This window comes from Nomascus leucogenys, chromosome 21, assembly GCF_006542625.1.
Source record: "Nomascus leucogenys isolate Asia chromosome 21, Asia_NLE_v1, whole genome shotgun sequence".
Lineage (NCBI taxonomy): Eukaryota > Metazoa > Chordata > Mammalia > Primates > Hylobatidae > Nomascus > Nomascus leucogenys.
The window spans coordinates 27,110,969-27,128,836 of record NC_044401.1 but is presented as its reverse complement, the minus strand read 5'-3'; the positions used below and the strand labels follow the sequence as shown (position 1 = coordinate 27,128,836).

Below are 17,868 nucleotides of genomic sequence, written 5' to 3'. Positions count from 1 at the left end.
CCTACCTATTCTCTCCTCAATCATCCCCCCTCTCCCCCAATATAGAAGAGAAGACTACATTTTCACTGATCCTGTGAAAAACGATTATTGGAGAAACCACTGGAATTTTTAATAAGCATTTTACTGGCAGTTCTCCCTAGATCAAACATGCTGGTGGGAGGGACAGCAATGGAAATGAGCCCCCAGATTTCAAGTGGAATGGGAAGAAACAGGTGTGGCTGAGCTTAGGTAGCAGCTCTTACTTACCTGAACAAAAACGGGGGTGTGTGTAGTGATCACATTTTGGAGAAAGGATTAACAAGCAGAGATCTCACGAGATAGAGATGAATAGACAACCCACCGATTTCTTCACTGTTTAAAGCACAAACTCCCTATATTAGCAAATAAAGGCTGTACTTCAATCAAAATAAAAATAAATCACTGCCTCTCCTTAATCACCAATTTTGAGTTATCTGACGGATCCAGAACCTCTTGAGTGAAGGAGAGGAGAGAGGCCCTTGAAGAAGTATCCTTCAGTTTCATACTATAAGCTTTTCTCCCAGTTTCTCCAAACTAAAATAAAGTATCTTACCTGAATAACTACACTGAAGAGAAACATCCCAAAAACCTTTAGTGATTATTAGATAGTGGGCTTTGAGGAAGCAAAATGTCTAAGACCTAACGTATGCTGATTAACGTATGCTGGTTGGAACTGAGGCTTATGCAAGTCAGCTGATAAGCAGAATTCTGTCCTAAAACCATCTAACTATAGGCCTAATCAGACTCAAACCCAAAGCTTTCATTCCTTCCCTAGGACTGAGAGCAGTGGACTTTCAGTGGACTCTTCAGCAAGAGTTTGGTCATGTTGTAACATTCCTGCAAAAGTGAGAGAAGTTGTTATGTACCTGAGTGTCCATCACTAAGGTAGAAGAATAAATTTTGGTAGATGTCTTATTTTTGAGGCATATTCCATTTTAAGGTTTTCTACCATGATCTATTTACCATAGGAGTTGAAAGGCTGCCAAATGCAGATGGGAACCATAGTAAGAGAATACTCTCCAGCTAGTTCAAAGTTCAATTCAAGCGGTCTGTCACTTGGCCTAGCCAATGATCCACCAGATCTAATTGTGCTCAAGTTTTCCATAAAAGAGCAAGGTCCTCTTCAGAAGCTGCAGCAATTTCCAGAAGAGAAATTTCAGTAGAGATCCCCATGATTTGTGCAAGTCTCATTTCCTTCAGCAAGTAATTCGTTTTCTTTTGAGAAACTGCTCTTGGGTTTTTTGTTGTTGTTGTTGTTGTTTGTTTGTTTGTTTTTTGGGACTTAAGTGGAGTCTGGAAATCTGACTATCTGACACCTGGTGACCATGAGATGTAAACAGCTCATGATAAGCGGGATGCTGTCTTTTCCATTAAGCTATGTAGTTGTGATAGCATAAACCATGTTCAACTGGTACGAATAAGATGAGCCTAAAGGCATAACCTAGCTGCCTACACAGGTTGGTCACTCTCTTGACTTCCTCCTCACCCTCAAACCCCCTCATTGGTCTCATAAGAAGAGATCTATGACCAATTAATCTCTGGCTTACAGATGTGTTAATCTGTCTGCGTCGCTACAAAGGAATACTTGAGGGTGGACAATTTATAAAGAAAACGAGTTTAATAGGATCACGGTTCCGCAGGCTGTACAAGAAGCATGGTGCCAGCATCTACTCCTGGTGAGGGCCTCGGGAAGCTTCCAATCATGGTAGAAGGCAAAAGGGGAGCTGGTGGATCACATGGCCAGAACGGGAGCGAGAGCGAGAAGGAGAGGTCCCAGACTTTAAACAACCAGATCTCACGTGAACCTCTGTGAATCTCACATGAGAAGTCACTCATCACCTAGGGGCTGGTGCTAAGTCATTCATAAGGGACCCACCCCCATGACCAAAACACCTCCCGCCAGGCACCATCTCCTACAATGGAGGTGCCTTCCCTCCCCTCCCCTTCCCTTTCCTTTTCTTTCTTTTCTGTTGCAGGAAGTCAGGGACCCCGAATGGAGGGACCGGCTGGAGCCACAGTAGAGGAACATGAATTGTGAAGATTTCATTTTAATATGGACGTTTATCAGTTCCCAAATTAATAATTTTATAATTTCTTACACCTGTCTTACTTTAATCTCTTAATCCTGTTATCTTCCTAAGCTGAGGATGTACATCACCTCAGGGCCACCGTGATATTGTGTTAACTGTACAAATTGATTGTAAAACGTGTGATTGAACAATATGAAATCAGTGCACCTTGAAAAAGAACAGAATAACAGCGATTTTAGGGAACAAGGGAAGGCAACCATAAGGTCTAACTGCCTGTGGGGTTGGGCAAAAAGAGCCATATTTTTCTTCTTGCAGAGAGCCTATAAATGGATGTGCAAGTAGGAGAGATATTGCTAAATTCTTCTCCTAGCAAGGAATATTAATATTAAGACCCTGCAAAAGGAATTCATTCCAGGGGGGCCATTTATAAACAGCTGCTCTGGGAACCTCTGTCCTATGCGGTTGAGATAAGGACTGAGATACACCCTAGTCTCCTGCAGTACCCTCAGGCTTACTAGGGTGGGGAAAAAACCTCACCCTGGTAAATTTGAGGTCAGACCGGTTCTCTGCTCTCGAACCCTGTTTTCTGTTGTTTAAGATGTTTATCAAGACAATACGTGCACCACTGCACATAGACCCTTATCGGTAATTCTGCTTTTGCCTTTTGCCTTGTGATCTTTGTTCTCCCTTTTGCCCTTTGAAGCATGTGATCTTTGTGACCTACTCCCTGTTCTTACATCCACTCCCCTTTTGAAATCCTTAATAAAAACCTGCTGGTTTTGAGGGTCAGGTGGGCATCACAGTCCTACAGATAACGTGATGTCACCCCAGAGGCACAGCTGTAAAATTCCTCTCTTTGTACTCTTTCTCTTTATATCTCAGCCAGCTGACACTTATGGAAAACAGAAAGAACCTACGTTGAAATATTGAGGGCAGGTTTGGATTTCCTAGGCCAACTAAGAATCCCTAAGCCTAGCTGGGAAGGTGACTACATCCACCTTTAAACAAGGGGCTTGCAACTTAGCTCACACCCGACCAATCAGAGAGCTCACTAAAATGAGAATTAGGCAAAAACAGGAGGTAAAGAAATAGTCAATCATCTATTGCCTGAGACAAGGATCGGGATAAAAACCTAGGCATTCAAGCCGGCAACAGCAACCCCCTTTGGGTCCCCTCACTTTGTATGGGAGCTGTTTTCACTCTATTTCACAATATTAAATCTTGCAACTGCACTATTCTGGTCTGTGTTTGTTATGGCTTGAGCTGATCTTTTGCTTGCCATCCACCACTGCTGTTTGCCACCATCGCAGACCTGCTGCTGACTCCCATCCCTCCAGATCCGGAAGGGTGTCTGCTGTGCTCCTGATCCAGCGAGGCGCCCATTGCCACTCCTGATCTGGCGAAAGGCTTGCCATTGTTCCTGCATGGCTAAGTGCCTGGCTTCATCCTAATGGAGCTGAACACTAGTCACTGGGTTCTATGGTTCTCTTCCATAACCCATGGCTTCTAATAGAGCTATAACACTCACTGCATGGCCCAAGATTACATTCCTTGGAATCCATGAGGGCAAGAACCCCAGGTCAGAGAACACGAGGCTTGCCACCATCTTGGAAGCGGCCTGCCACCATCTTGGAAGCGGCTCGCCACCATCTTGGGAGCTCTGTGAGCAAGGACCCCCCCGGTAACAACCTGATACTTTTCTTTTCTTTTCTATTTTTATTTTTCATAGAGTCTCGTTCTGTCACCAAGGCTGGAGTGCAGTGGCATGATCTTGATTCACTGCAGCCTTCACCTCCCAGGTCCCAGCGATTCTCCTGCCTCAGCCTCCTGAGTAGCTGGAATTACAGGTGTGCACCACCACATCCGGCTAATTTTTGTATGTTTAGTAAAGACAGGGTTTCATCATGTTGGCCAGACTGATCCCAAACTCCTGGCCTCAAGTGATCCACCCGCCTTGGCCTCCCAAGGTGCTAAAGTCCTGGAATTACAGGCATGAGCCACTGCGCCTGGCCAGAAGTCACTTTTCAACATGAGATATGGAGGGGACAAAACATCCGAACCATATCAACAGACGCTTCTCTGTGGTATACCAGTATGAGCCAGATGTAGGCCTCCTATAAAGCTACAGCCAAAAACTAACAAACTAACCTATCTCAGGGGTGGTCCTGAGAGGCACTGGAAAAGCAAAACCCTCACTATGGGCAGACATATAAGTGGCATTTCTCATTGTTCACTTTGCCTACAATGAGAAATTGCCTGAGATGGTTGCAAATGGTCTTTCCAGAGGTTCAGTGACTTGTAAAGAGGTAGATCACAGGCTTAGGGAAGAAGTTCAAGCAAGAATTGCCCCAGAGATGAGAATGTTTGTGTTCCAGGTGAACATTCACAAGACAGCGCCACACCAGAGAAGTTCTTAATAATAATGATGGCAGAATGACCTACTTAATGACCATCAGTTATGTTTCCTCTCAAGACTATCTAGTGCAAGGACCACAAACTAAAAATTCTAAGTGTCCAGTAGGCGGCATAAACAAAGGAAGATAATTGGTTAAAGACAATGGGAGATGCTCAGTATTGTGGCAAACTGGAGAGGGCACATTCTATCTAAAGAAGGCAGCTCACCACACCTGTAATCCCAGCACTTTGGGAGGCCAAGGCGGGTGGATCACAATGTCAGGAGTTCAAGAACAGCCTGGCCAACATGGTGGAACCCCGTCTCTACTAAAAATACAAAAATTAGCTGGGCATGGTGGCACATGCCTGTAGTCCCAGCCACTCAGGAGGCTGAGGCAGGGCAACAGAGCAAGACTCTGTTCCAAAAAAAAAAAAAAAAAAAAAAAAAAAAAAGAAGGCAGCTCACAATCAGCTTAAGCTGAATCTGACCATGTTGGGATGTGGGCCAGTGTTGTCAGATGTTCCTTCATTGTTTTTCAAGAGAAGCCATAAAACCAAATGTTGACATGAAATGTTCCCATTTTTGAAATGAATGAGGGCCAAACACAGAAGTTTATAGGCCACATATGGCTTTCGGGTTGCCCTCAGTCTAATGTTTATCCAATATTTATTTAAAAAGGAAGCCACAGTGGCAAGGATGGAGGCTACACATTGGCCACACTGGATCTGCCACATGAACTTTCCTTCACTAGGACCCACCCAGACTCTCATTATCAAAGTAAAAACACCAAATTTTTCTGCAGGATTGCTATTCCTCGAGCTGCTGAAAGTTGAACATATTACATAGTTCAATCAGATTATCTGGTAGATTGTTGATTAAGAAGGGCTCTTCCATCATGGAGGAGCAGCATAGGTAGAGACACTTATTGGGATTTAATTTTTCTGTCAGCACAACTATTGGTAGACTTATTCAATGCTTTATGCTAAGCCACACAACACCACCTCTAAGGACTTAACATCACAATTAAGAAAACAAATCAGGCTGGGCGCGGTGGCTCACGCCTGTAATCCCAGCACTTTGGGAGGTCGAGGCGGGCGGATCACGAGGTCAGGAGATCAAGACCATCCTGGCTAACACGGTGAAACCCCATCTCTACTAAAAATACAAAAAATTAGCCGGGCGAGGTGGCGGGCGCCTGTAGTCCCAGCTACTCGGGAGGCTGAGGCAGGAGAATGGCGTGAACCCCAGGGGGCGGAGCCTGCAGTGAGCCGAGATCGCGCCACTGCACTCCAACCTGGGCGACAGCAAGACTCTGTCTCAAAAAAAAAAAAAAAAAGAAAAGAAAACAAATCAGTGGAATGATTATAGTTTTCCTTGGCCTTACTGTATATCCTAATATCTGGAAGGAGCTAATCTTATGGAATGATGAACTCACCAATTATTGAGGGCTCACTCACTGTAAGACACAACACTATCTTTGAAAATATGGTTTTAAAAAATGTGGTATGTTCTCTGTACCAGCAATCATTAAAATATAGTGCTATCTGGGCATAATGGCTCTCGCCTGTAATCCCAGCACTTTGGGAAGCTGAGGCCAGAGAATCCCTTGAGTCCAGGAGTTTGAGATCAGCCTGGGAAACATAGCAAGATCTCATCTCTACTAAAAATCAGAAAGAACATTAGCTGGTGTAATGGCATGCACCTATAGTCCCAGTTACTTGGGAGGCTGAGGTGGAAGGATCCCTTGAACCTGGCAGGTCGAGGCTGCAGTGAGATATGATTGTGCTACTGCACTCCTCCAGCCCATGCAACAGAATGAGGCCCTGTCTCAAAAAAAAAAAAAAAAAAAAGGTTATAGGCTGGTCCAATAGTAGTTGGTTATCAGAACTTGTTAATATTAGTATCATTAAGTTGATACACAACTTCCAACTGGCAAATTTGACTGGCTTAAAATAAAATAAAATACAGCGCTATTTTACTAAAGCCGAAATATGCAGATCCAGAATAAAGGGAAAAAGGAAAGAAGTACTTGTCATGATATGATGTTTAATGACTGTTATGGCTGACCCCAAAAGATGCTGAAGTCGTAATTCCCTAGCACCTGTAAATATGACCTTATTTGGAAACAGGGTCTTTGCAGATGATCAAATTAAGATGAGGTCATTAGGGTAGGCCTTAATCCAGTGAGGCTGTTGTCCTTATAAAAAGGGGAAATGTGGGCACAGAGACAGACATGTACAGAGGGAAAATGATGTGAAGACACAGGAATAATGCCACCCCAAAGCCAAGGAACGTTGAGGTTACCAGGAGCTAGGAGAAAGCATGAAACATATTCTCCCCTTACAGCCCTCAGAAGAAACCAACCTTCCTGATACCTTCATTTTGGACTTCTAGACTTCAAAATTGTGAGACCACAGCTTTCTGTTGTTTAAACCACCTACTTTGTGGTACTTTATTATGGCAGTCTTAGGGGACTAATACAGTTACCTAATCTCAAATTTTTTACATTCTGTCCTCACAACTGCATTCGGCTCTCCTACAAATTTGGAAACCAAGAATGGTTTCCAAGGAATGCATTCACTAGGGGACCTAACATATTTTCCACTGAATTACAAGCTGAGACTGCTGTGTTGCCATTTGAAGCTCTTTACCTGCTGAAAATAAATAAATAAATAAAAATAAGAGGATTATGTTGGAAGGAAGACAATAATCCAGGCAAAATAGTGTTGTTGCCACATACTAATCAGGGTTAGGCGTGAAGCCCCTCCAGGATGACTACTGTCCGCAGGAGAAATAGGAAAAGAAACAATGGATGGACCATCCACAGGTAGGGAAAATAAGGGCTCAGCTTCTTCCTGAATATGCTATGGTTCATCTTATTGAGCAAACACAAACATGAGGCACTTGCATCCTGAGGGCAAGAGAGCTATGAAATGGGTAGGGAAAGAGTCATAAATACCAGCTCATGCTTGTAACCAAGGGAGAGAAAGGCAAGCCCTAAAACCATTACCTGTATTCCCTTGCCTGTTTTTTTGTTTTTGCTTTTGTTTTCTTTCTTTTTTTTTTTTTTTTTTGCATATAAGATGTGTTGGTACACTATAATGTATAATTTTATCCATAAAGCATAGCACAGAAATACAGGAATCATGGCCATCATTTGATGATACCTAGGAAATGGAAGCCTCAAGCCTTCCTCTCTGGATGTGGTGCCTGGAACCAATTGAGGAGAGGGTTCTTTCTCTGTGCAGTAGTTATTTGCATTATATTAGATAAATATTTTCAAATGGTATGTATGGAAAGAAGGGCAAGTGTGTATGTTAGACAGCCAATAATTAGAATATGTAGACTTTTCTTATTTCTGTGTCCTTCCCAGCATCCATTCTTTTGTGGGAACTGTTCTTCCGGCACTCTATGCAATTCTAGTGAGCTGTCAATCACAGGACTCCAGTGCCAGGCTAAGCCAAAATGATCAGGGTCTCCTAGGAATTTGAGCTGTTCACAGAGACACACAGGACTGGAAGACAGAATTGAGTCATCTGATTGGCAGCTCCTAAAGTACTGTCACATGAGTTCCCACTGTATAGGTCACCTAAATGTTCACATTCCTGGCTTCTGTAGGCCTGGCTGTTCAGCTAGCCATTCAGTAGCCTTCCAATAAATTATTCAACTGCTCCTTCCTTCCTCTCTTTTTTCCTTTTCCTTTTCTCTTTCCTTTAGTTAGCAATAGTTCATTACTGTTGCTTATAGGCAAGGAATACTGTATTATCAGGCATAATATTTTAAAGGTTTAAGTATGTATATAGATCGCTCAAGCTGCAAAAATATAAACTTGATAAACAGAAAAGGTCTATTGTTTCTTAGCACAGAATTAATAGTAAGAGAATATGGCACAGGGTTTGATGTTGTATTGCTGTATATTAGAAATTGTTTCTAACTCTTCCAGCACAAACTCCAACTGTAACCTAACCTTGATAAAATCTCTCCATCAGTGCAACATTTTGGACTTTTTAGTAAAGATAATTTAAGAAAAGATAAGGCTTCATAACTAGTAAAAGAAATAGTTAGAGAAGGAAAGAAGAGGGTACAAAAGAGGAGGAAAATATGAGTCAGTAGTGTCTACAGTAGCCTGCATTGGCCCAGGGTGGCAGTCTAGATAAGGCCAAATCAGCACAGCCAAAGGGACATCCTCTTTCTCCTATTTCCTCACCACATGCCTTAAGTGGTAAATGATTAAAATATATAGACAGTATCTATTTTATTTTTATTATTTTTGGAGACAGGATCTTGCTCTATCACCCAGGCTGGAGTGCAGTGGCATAATCATGCTCACTGCAGCCTCAACCTCCTGGGATCAAGTGATCCTCCCACCTTAGACCCCTGAGTAGCTGGGCCTACAAGTGTGTACCAACACATCCGGCTAATTTTTTTTTTATTTCTTTTGTAGAGACAGGGTCCCACTATGTTGCCCAGGCTGGTCTTGAACTCCTGGCTTCACGCGATCCTTCCTCCTGAGCCTCCCAAAGTGCTGGGATTACAGGCATGAGCGGCCATGTCCGGGTGATGTTAAATATAGAGATTCTCATCTCTCTCTCTCATACATATATGTATATATATATAGATATATATGTATTCTGGAAAATTAATATCTCTGAACAATTTCTTTTTTTATTTTTAAAACAAATAAGTTGAATTAGATCATTTCTAATAACTCTTTCTAAAATAAAGCTATGATTTGTAAATGTTTTTCTTTAAATCACAACTATAAGCCAGCCATGGTGGTGCATACCTATAGTCCCAGATACTCAGAAGGCTGACTGGAGGATTCCTTGAGGCCAGGAGTTCAAAGCTGTAGTGCACTATAATAGTGCCTGTGAGTAGCCACTGCAATCCAGTCTGGGCAAGATTTTTTTTAATCACAAAAATATTTTTTTAATGATCCTTAGCTTTCTATGGCCTAAACAATGAATTATAGGCTGGATGAGGTGGCTGACTCCTGTAATCCCAGCACTTTGGGAGGCTGAGGTGTGTGGATCACTGGAGGTCAGGAGTTCAAGACCAGCCTGGCCAACATAGTGAAACCCTGTCTCTACTAAAAATACAAAAATTAGCCGGGTATAGTGGTGCATGCCTGTAATACCAGCTACTCGGGAGGCTGAGGTGGGGGGATCACTTGAACCCAGGAGGCAGAGTTTGCAGTGAGCTGGGATCACGCCACTGCACTCCTGCACTCCAGCCTGGGCAACAGAGCAAAACTCCATCTCTAAATAAATAAATAAATAATTCTAAATAAAGAACTACACAACGAATTACAAATAAAATATTTACAGCTCTAATTATATCTCAGATTTAAAATCATATGGAGGCTGGGCACAGTGGCTCACACCTGTAATCCCAGCACTTCGGGCAGCCAAAGTAGGCAGGCCGCTTGAACCCTGGGGTTCAAGACCAGCCCAGGCAATATGGCAAAACACCAACTCTACCAAAAAAACAAAACAAAATAAAAACCACACACACGCACACACACACATAAATTAGCTGGGCGTGGTGCCAGATGCCTGTTGTCCCAGCTACTCAGGAGGCTGATCTGGGAGGATCCCCTGAGCTCGGGAGAGGGAGGTTGCCATGAGCTGTGATCATGCCACTGCACTCCAGCCTTAGTGACAGAACCAGACCGTCTCAAAAAAGTAAATACATAAAAATAAAGTAAAATCAAATCATATGGATTAAAAACATCACATCTATATCCAAATTTCCTCATCAGTAAACCACAGATGACTTTTAATCCAATTAAGCAATCAAAAACTTTTAACTGAAGGCATTATGGGGCCAACTATTCTCTATGTGGTATACTTGAAGAATTAATTTATCTGCTCTATCAGTGTTATATATAACAAGTGTAATTCCCCATATGTTTATATATAATACACATACACAAACCCATATAATTTTTTACCTCTGCCTAGATTCAGTCAAAATGTAACAATCTCTACAAAAAGAAAAGGCCTAGCAAATTTCCATGATGACAAGGAGTTAAGTGTGACAAGCTACTTTGCCTTTCTCCTCCCCAAAACACTAGCTATGAAGCAAATATTTAATTGTCCTAATGAACTATATAGGTAATAAGCACATGTAGTTACAAATTGGCTGAATGATAGGGGTTTGAATGCTGAAGTTTTGCAATTGTAGCTCTTTAATGTAAGATCAAAAAATAATGTTTTAGTCCCAAGTTAGATTTTTAAAGTACTGCATTCATCCTGATGACTAACTAATAGAAACTAGTGGAATGTTAGCAAATTGATATATAATTTTCTAGAAATTTCCATCTTCAAAAAGTTTACTTTGGAGCTCTAGGCTCCTAAAAGTTATTTGTAATTCAGAGTTCTCACTCCCGTTCCAATCCCTGAAAATAAAACATAGAACAAGAAGGCATTTTTGGCCAGGTGCGGTGGCTCACGCCTGTAATCCCAAAGCTTTGGGAGGCCAAGGCAAGAGGATCACCTGAGGTCACGAGTTCGAGACCAGCCTGGCCAACATGGTGAAACCCCGCCTCTAGTAAAAATACAAAAAAAAAAAAAAAAGAAAGAAAAGAAAATTAGCCGGGTGTCGAGGCAGGCACCTGTAATCCCAGCTGCTCGGGAGGCTGAGGCATGAGTATCACTTGCACCCGGGAGGTGGAGGTTGCAGTGAGCGGAGATGGAGCCACTGCACTCCAGCCTGAGCAGCAGAGCGAGACTCACTCTCAAACAAACAAAAAGGCGTTTTTATTCAATAAACACACTTACAACTTTAGAAAACAAATTAACTGACCACTAAAATGTACTAATTGACTTGCTATTCCTTATATATTTTTCAGAGGAAACTCAATATCCTGTCTTGAATCCAGGCATAAAGACATAAAGAACCTGAAACATAAAGAATTCATGCCACCACCTCAGATCAGTGGCACGCAGTGTTAAAAAATCCTCAGTACAAACGATCTGAGAAATAGAATACAGTATTTAACAGTCCTTTTGATTTCAGGGTTAGAAAGTGACATATATCTACTGATACACAAACCCTCAGTCATCCTAAAACATTTCGTTAATGTGAGACAAGCAAACCAAGCTCAAAGTCCAGAAATTGCAAAAGGGAGGTAGGTTTCAGGAGACGGGTGCAGGTTGGGGGCAGGCGCTTGGACAAAGGCAAGACACAGTGTGTAACCTTTTCTTCCCTACTCACGCTAGAATCTGCTCATCCTAGTTCTCTGACTGGGAACTTCAGCTTTGAAGGCAAATGGGCAGGTGTTCTCATCCCTCCATTGATACTTAGTGTCAACTAGGTTCTTAGATCTGTCCTGTAGGCAATACATTCTCGCAACTGTGCAAACAGTGATCCTGCCCCACCATTACACTGCCTGCTCTATCCACGGCTGTTTCCATCCGCTGGGTGTCTGTCGGTACTTACTGGAAACTTTCTAGGAGGCTGCAGCTCGAGAAGAAAATCCTACCAACCAGGGCACGCACTTCAGTCGACAATGCTGGGGAAGGGAGAAGAGACGCTATTGATTACTCACAGTTTGCCTCTGAGACGGGAAGCACTAGGAGGAGACACGCCAGCAGCGCCCCGCAGCGCCCACCCAGGACCCTCATTTCGAAGCGCGCGGAGGCGCGGGCGGGGACGGTGGCGCGTCGCGGCGGGGACCGGAGCGCTCGGCGCCGCGGAGCTGCGAGCCTGTGCGCCTCGGTCTGAGCCGTGCTGCGCGGCGGCGCCAGCGACCCAGAGAGCCTCTGCGGAACAGCCGGGGGCGGAGGAGACCGCCCGCTCCCAGCCCCCAGCCCGAGAGGGGAAGTGATAACAAGGACATTTCCAGGAAGCTTTTGGGAGCTGGGGGATGGGCTGTAGTGTTGGAGGCCTAGTAAACACTGCTGAGACATCCTTCACCAGCTCCCTAGTTGCTGCTTTTCCTCCACAGTGTGACGTTTCCAAAGGGGAAGGGGTGGAGAACGCAGTTCCCTGACTGGTCAAGACAACTTCCAGGGTTCAAGAGGACAGGATCCCTAGGTTCAGAAGCAGAAACAGTGAGACACTGACTAGTCCCTGAAGATATTAACCAAAACCTGGAAGTCAATGAGGACTTTAGGAAGAACTATGGTGATAGTAAAAGCAAATGGGGTCATTTTGATCATCCACATGTTTTTTCGGTCTTGTATGCCATACAGGCATAAAAATAATGTAAAGAATATGAAGAAAAGAAGGGAATATTAGAATAATCTACCTTAAAAAAAATCTTGCTTCTCTAAAGACTTCAGTTGAAAGTGAATATCTATCTATACACCTACCTATTTATTAATTTAAAAAAAAAATTTTTTTTTGAGACAGAGTCTCACTCTGTCGCCCAGGCTGGAGTGCAGTGGCGCAATTTTGGCTCACTGCAACCTCCACCTCCCGGGTTCAAGTGATTCTCCTGTCTTAGCCTCCTGAGTAGGTGGGATTACAGTCGCCGGCCACCATGCCTGGCTAGTTTTTTTGTATTTTTAGTAGAGACAGGGTTTCACCATGTTGGCCAGGCTGGTTCTGAACTCCTGATCGCAAGTGATCCGCCTGCCTCGGTTTCCCAAAGTGCTGGGATTACAGGCATGAGCCACCGCACCTGGCCTTATTTATTTACTTATTTATCTGAGACAGGGTCTCACTGGGTTGCCCAGACTGGAGTGCAGTGGTGTAATCATAGCTCACTGCAGCCTCGAACTTCTGAGCTCAAGCAATTCTCCTGCCTCAGTCTCCTGAGTACCTAGGACTACAGTCACACACCACTATGCCAGGCTACTTTTTTAATTTGTTTTTTTTTGTTTTTGGTAGAGATGGTATCGCTGTGTTGCCCAGACTGGTCTGGAACTCCTGACCTCAAGTGATCCTCTTGCCTTGGCCTCCCAAAGCTTTGGGATTACAGGTGTGAGCCACTTCTCCTGGCCTGACTATCTTTTTAACACCACAAATTTGCATCACACTGGCAGTAATAATTGTCAGCACTGAAAATTTATGTGTCCTACACTGTAACGTCAAACTTTGTAAAACCATCTGGAATCTATTAATATACAATTTGATAATACATCTTTTGATAAAATTCTGGGTTTTTAATTAATCTCAGAAGTTAACTTTGTGAAAGTGATATTTGGCTTTAGCTCAATATGAATTGACACTTGGTAATGTCATTTAGCCAAACTTTGGTTTTGATACAGACCTTAATATACAATTAAAACCTGTCCAAAATTTAACTCTTAATCTAGTCTCATTCATAATCTTAATCCCATCATTTTATCCAGTTCACTTCTCCATATCATCTTCTACCAACATAGTGTCTACTTATCCACTTCTTCATCTGTCTTCACCAGTAGAATGTAAGATTCATGAGGGCAGGAATTTTTAAAGGTTTTGTTCACAACTATATCACTAGTGCTTAGAACAGTGACTGGAACATAAACGTTTCATTCAATTTAATTCAACAATGTGTGCCTAGGAATATTAATGCCAAAATATCAACGATTATCCTGAAATGACAGTGTTAACTAGAATCATAGCAGCATGACTCTTCATCATTCAGAATAAACCAGATTATACACTAAAAAGCCAGAAAATTACAATGTTTTAGATAACAAGCGTTTATTTCTTGCTCTTTGGAAGTCTACTACAAGTCTGCATGACTTTCCAAGTAACTATCTTCCATGTGTGAAGTCAGCAATTCATGCTGCTTTGATTTTACAGTCCCTCAAAGTCAACATAGTCTTCTACAATTACCATTGCAAGAGAAGAGAGAACATTGAGAATTGTGCCCCAGCTCTTAAATAGTTTTACCAAGAAGTGACATACCACTTACATTTCATTAGACAAAGCAAGGCACCAGGTATGCCTGACTTGAAGAGGGTGGGAATAACTGTTATTTCATGTGCCTGTAAGGAAAGAGAACTAGACATGGTGAGCAGCACTTACAGCTACCAAACCACTTAAGATATTCAAAAACTAAGAGTCAGCTTTGCTAAGGGACTGCATGTTGGCACCAGGAATGCTCGGTAGTGTTATCACTAGTGGAACTGGGGAAGGCATGAAGTAGAGCAGATGCTTTAATAGTATTGTTTCATTATGACATGGCTGAGAAAAATAAAATCAATTACTGGCCCAGGCCACTGTGTGTATGGAGTTTGCCTGTTCTCCCCATGTCTGCATGGGTTTTCTCCAGGTACTCCAGTTTCCTCCCACACCCGGAAGATGTGGATGTTAGGTGAATTGGTGTGTCTAAACTGTCCCAGTCTAAGTGAGTGTGGGCATGTATGAGAGCACCCTGTGATGGAATGGTGTCCTGTCAAGGGCTAGTTCCTTTTACCCTGAGATGCCACCTATGATCCTGAACTGGAATAAGTGGAGAAATAATTATCTTACTTGTTGTTATTCATCTTTCTTAATGTATAGCTCACACTTATTTCAATGTTTATTATTACTAGTGGTTCCATCTTTATTTTGAAGTTTGGTGATGTTTTTGTGACCAGAAATATGCCATAGGAACTTAATTCTGGTTTATATCAATTTGTCTATGGTAAAATTGGTTTTATTGTATGTTATTTTGCTTAAAATTATAGTTTCTAAGAACCTCTGGATGAAGATAAATGAGGATTTACTGCAAAACTGGTGTTGAGTATATATTTGTACAAAAACAGTATTGAATATAGTTCTAAAAATGCTCAAGAAACATACACATCGTGAGATCCTTCAGTCACAGAAATAATAATCAAATTCCATCAAGAGAACATGTTTTAAAAAAGAAAAGCAGAGGGGTAAGGTCATATCTTAGGAGTTACATATAGAAATCCAGAGGAGGAATGGCCAGGGAGATCAGAAGAGAACCAGGAGTTGTGCTCTCACTTCGTCAGCACATATACTACAATTGGAATGATACAGAGAAGATTAGCATGGCCTCTGAACAAGGATGACATGCAAATTCATGAAGCAGTCCATAGTAAATTAAAAAACCAAAGAAGAAGAGAACCAGGGTAGGGTAGTGCAGTGCATAACTGTGAAAGACCAAGGCAGGAAACAGTTTTAGAAAAGTTAACTATATTATATATATTAAATAATAGAAAAGAGAACCGATTTGGTAATTAGGAAATATAAGTTATATCAAAAAATATGTTTTCAGTAGTTAGATGGGACAGAAGCCCAATCATAGTAAATGGATCAGAGTGAATACAAACAATATAACTTTAGGGTTTGCAAGACACTAGTTAAGAAAGTGAGTCACGAAGGTAGAGTCAGCATAAACAGTCCTAAATTGGCTTGGAGTTACTGGAACATTGCAGTCTTATCCTGCCCTGCTCTCCTATCTCCCACCATGGATATTTGGAGGTAGGAGGACACATACCATAAGTGTTTATGGGACAGGTGACACCAACTTTAAAATTTGCTATCTATTATTTATCAGAAATTGCACTTGAGCTTCATTTCTCTCATTTTGTCATCTTAGCAACCTGGCCAAGCAGGTATTTTAATTTCCATGTTATAGATAGGGTTGTTGGAGCTTAGAAGAAGATATCCCAAAATAAAGGCCTCAGAAGCAAAGTTTCTGTCTCTAACCTTCTGTTCCCCATCTCTTGACCCTCATTCTTCCCCTAAGCAAGCCATAGAAACTATAATTCCTCTTTCTCCAGGTGCAGTTATAGAAACCACAACCCCCTTTCCCAAAAGCCAGCAATAAACCCCAAAATATTACTCTAACCTTCTTCCTATCTGTGAAAGACCTGCCCATAAATAAATTCTTTGACTTGCATTGTTTGATAGTACATCTTAAGACTCCCATTCTAGAAAGGGTCCTACCCCATACCCTGGAAGAAGGAATGCTGAACAATCAGGTCAAGAGGAATCTGAACAGACAGGCCTTGCTGAGTTTCTCCACACAGTCTGCTCTCATTAGGTCATATCCTTTTTGACCAATGAGAGTTCTACAGGGCTTTTCATTCTTCGTCGAACCCATGTATAAAAATGGGTAGTTTTCCCTGCATCTTTGCATCTCCATTTGCAAGGCTCCCATGTCACATAAAACTTGGATTAAATAAATTTGTTATGCTTTTCTCTTGCTATTCTATCTTTTTGTTGTATGAGTGTTGCCTGTGACTGTTATGATGAGAAGAAAAGGTATCACCCCCTTTGTTCCCCATAAGGCACAGTATTTTGGAGATAGCAAGCTGTATGAGATGTATATAAATTTGAATTAAAATTACATGAGGCTGGGTGCCATGGCTCATGCCTATAATCCCAGCACTTTGGGAGGCCGAGGCAGGCAGATCATTTGAGGCCAAGAGTTTGAGACCAGCCTGGGCAACATGATGAAACCCTGTCTCTACAAAAAATACAAAAATCAGCTGGGCGTGATGGCGCACATCTAGTCCCAGCTACTTGGGAGACTGAGGAAGGAGGATCACTTGACCCCAGGAGGCGGAGGTTGCAGTGAATCGAGATCATGCTACTGCACTCCAACCTGGGTGATAGAGGGAGACTCTGTCTCAAACAAAACAAAACAAAACAAAACAAAACCAAAAAAAGTTACATGAGTTAGTAAAGGACAGAGACTAATTTAAAATCTATATGTATCTTAGTCTCAAATCATTATATTCCCCGCGAATACACTGGGATTCTCAGTGCCTTCTATCCTTTCATCAGGATTTGAAAATATTTAAGTAGAAAATGAATGGACACACAGATCCCTACATATTGTGCATAATTTTTTTCCCTACAGGAATATCCTTGTCATTTCTTTTTCTCCAAAGAATATAAAAGAAATGCAAATATTACATACCTCTTTAAAAAATAAACTATTACAAAACAGTCAAGAGATAACAACCTTCATCTTGCAGAAACCAAATAGCCAGCAATTTATGTACCTAAAAATCCTGAAACAAACATACATCAAAATGGTTATGTATTGATTTTTGAGACAGAGTCTTGCTCTGTTGCCCAGACTGGAGTGCAGTGGCGCGATTTCGGCTCACTGCAACCTCTGCCTCCCGGGTTCAAGCGATTCCCCTGCCTCAGTCTCCAGCGTAGCTGGGACTACAGGCGTGTGCCACCACACCCGACTGTTTTTTTTTTGTTTTTTTTGTATTTTTAGTAGAGAGGGGGTTTCACCATGTTAGCCAGGATGGTCTATATTGCCTGGCCTCGTGATCCTCCCGCCTCGGCCTCACAAAGTGCTGGGATTACAGGCGTGAGCCACCGCGCCGGGCCTCAAATGGTTATCTTTGAGAGGTCCTGTTAGATCTCATTTTCTTCATCTTGTTTCTTTTTAGTATTTTTCACATTTTCTACAACAAATGCATTTTTCTTTTGTAATCACAGTCCCCCTTACAACAAATATACAATACCGTTTCACATATGTAACAGTGATAAACATTTTAGAGATTA

At 42.1% G+C, this 17,868-nt stretch overlaps 1 protein-coding gene and 1 non-coding gene across 2 annotated transcripts in view; one reads left to right on the top strand and one right to left on the bottom strand.

Annotated features, from left to right (window-relative positions):
• LOC100600356 (protein S) overlaps window positions 1–12,385 on the bottom strand; it is a 98,645-nt gene extending 86,260 nt beyond the window's left edge. Inside the window, exon 1 of the mRNA XM_003261687.3 lies at window positions 11,996–12,385. Within this exon, the coding sequence (XP_003261735.1) occupies window positions 11,996–12,356 (361 nt within the window). The 5' untranslated portion in view covers window positions 12,357–12,385. The remainder of the gene's footprint in view (window positions 1–11,995) is intronic.
• Window positions 12,386–15,326: 2,941 nt separating this feature from the next.
• On the top strand, window positions 15,327–15,435 carry LOC115832241. Its single transcript, XR_004027667.1, has one exon. It is a non-coding gene; the product is annotated as a U6 spliceosomal RNA (small nuclear RNA).
• The last annotated feature ends 2,433 nt before the right edge of the window (window positions 15,436–17,868 follow it).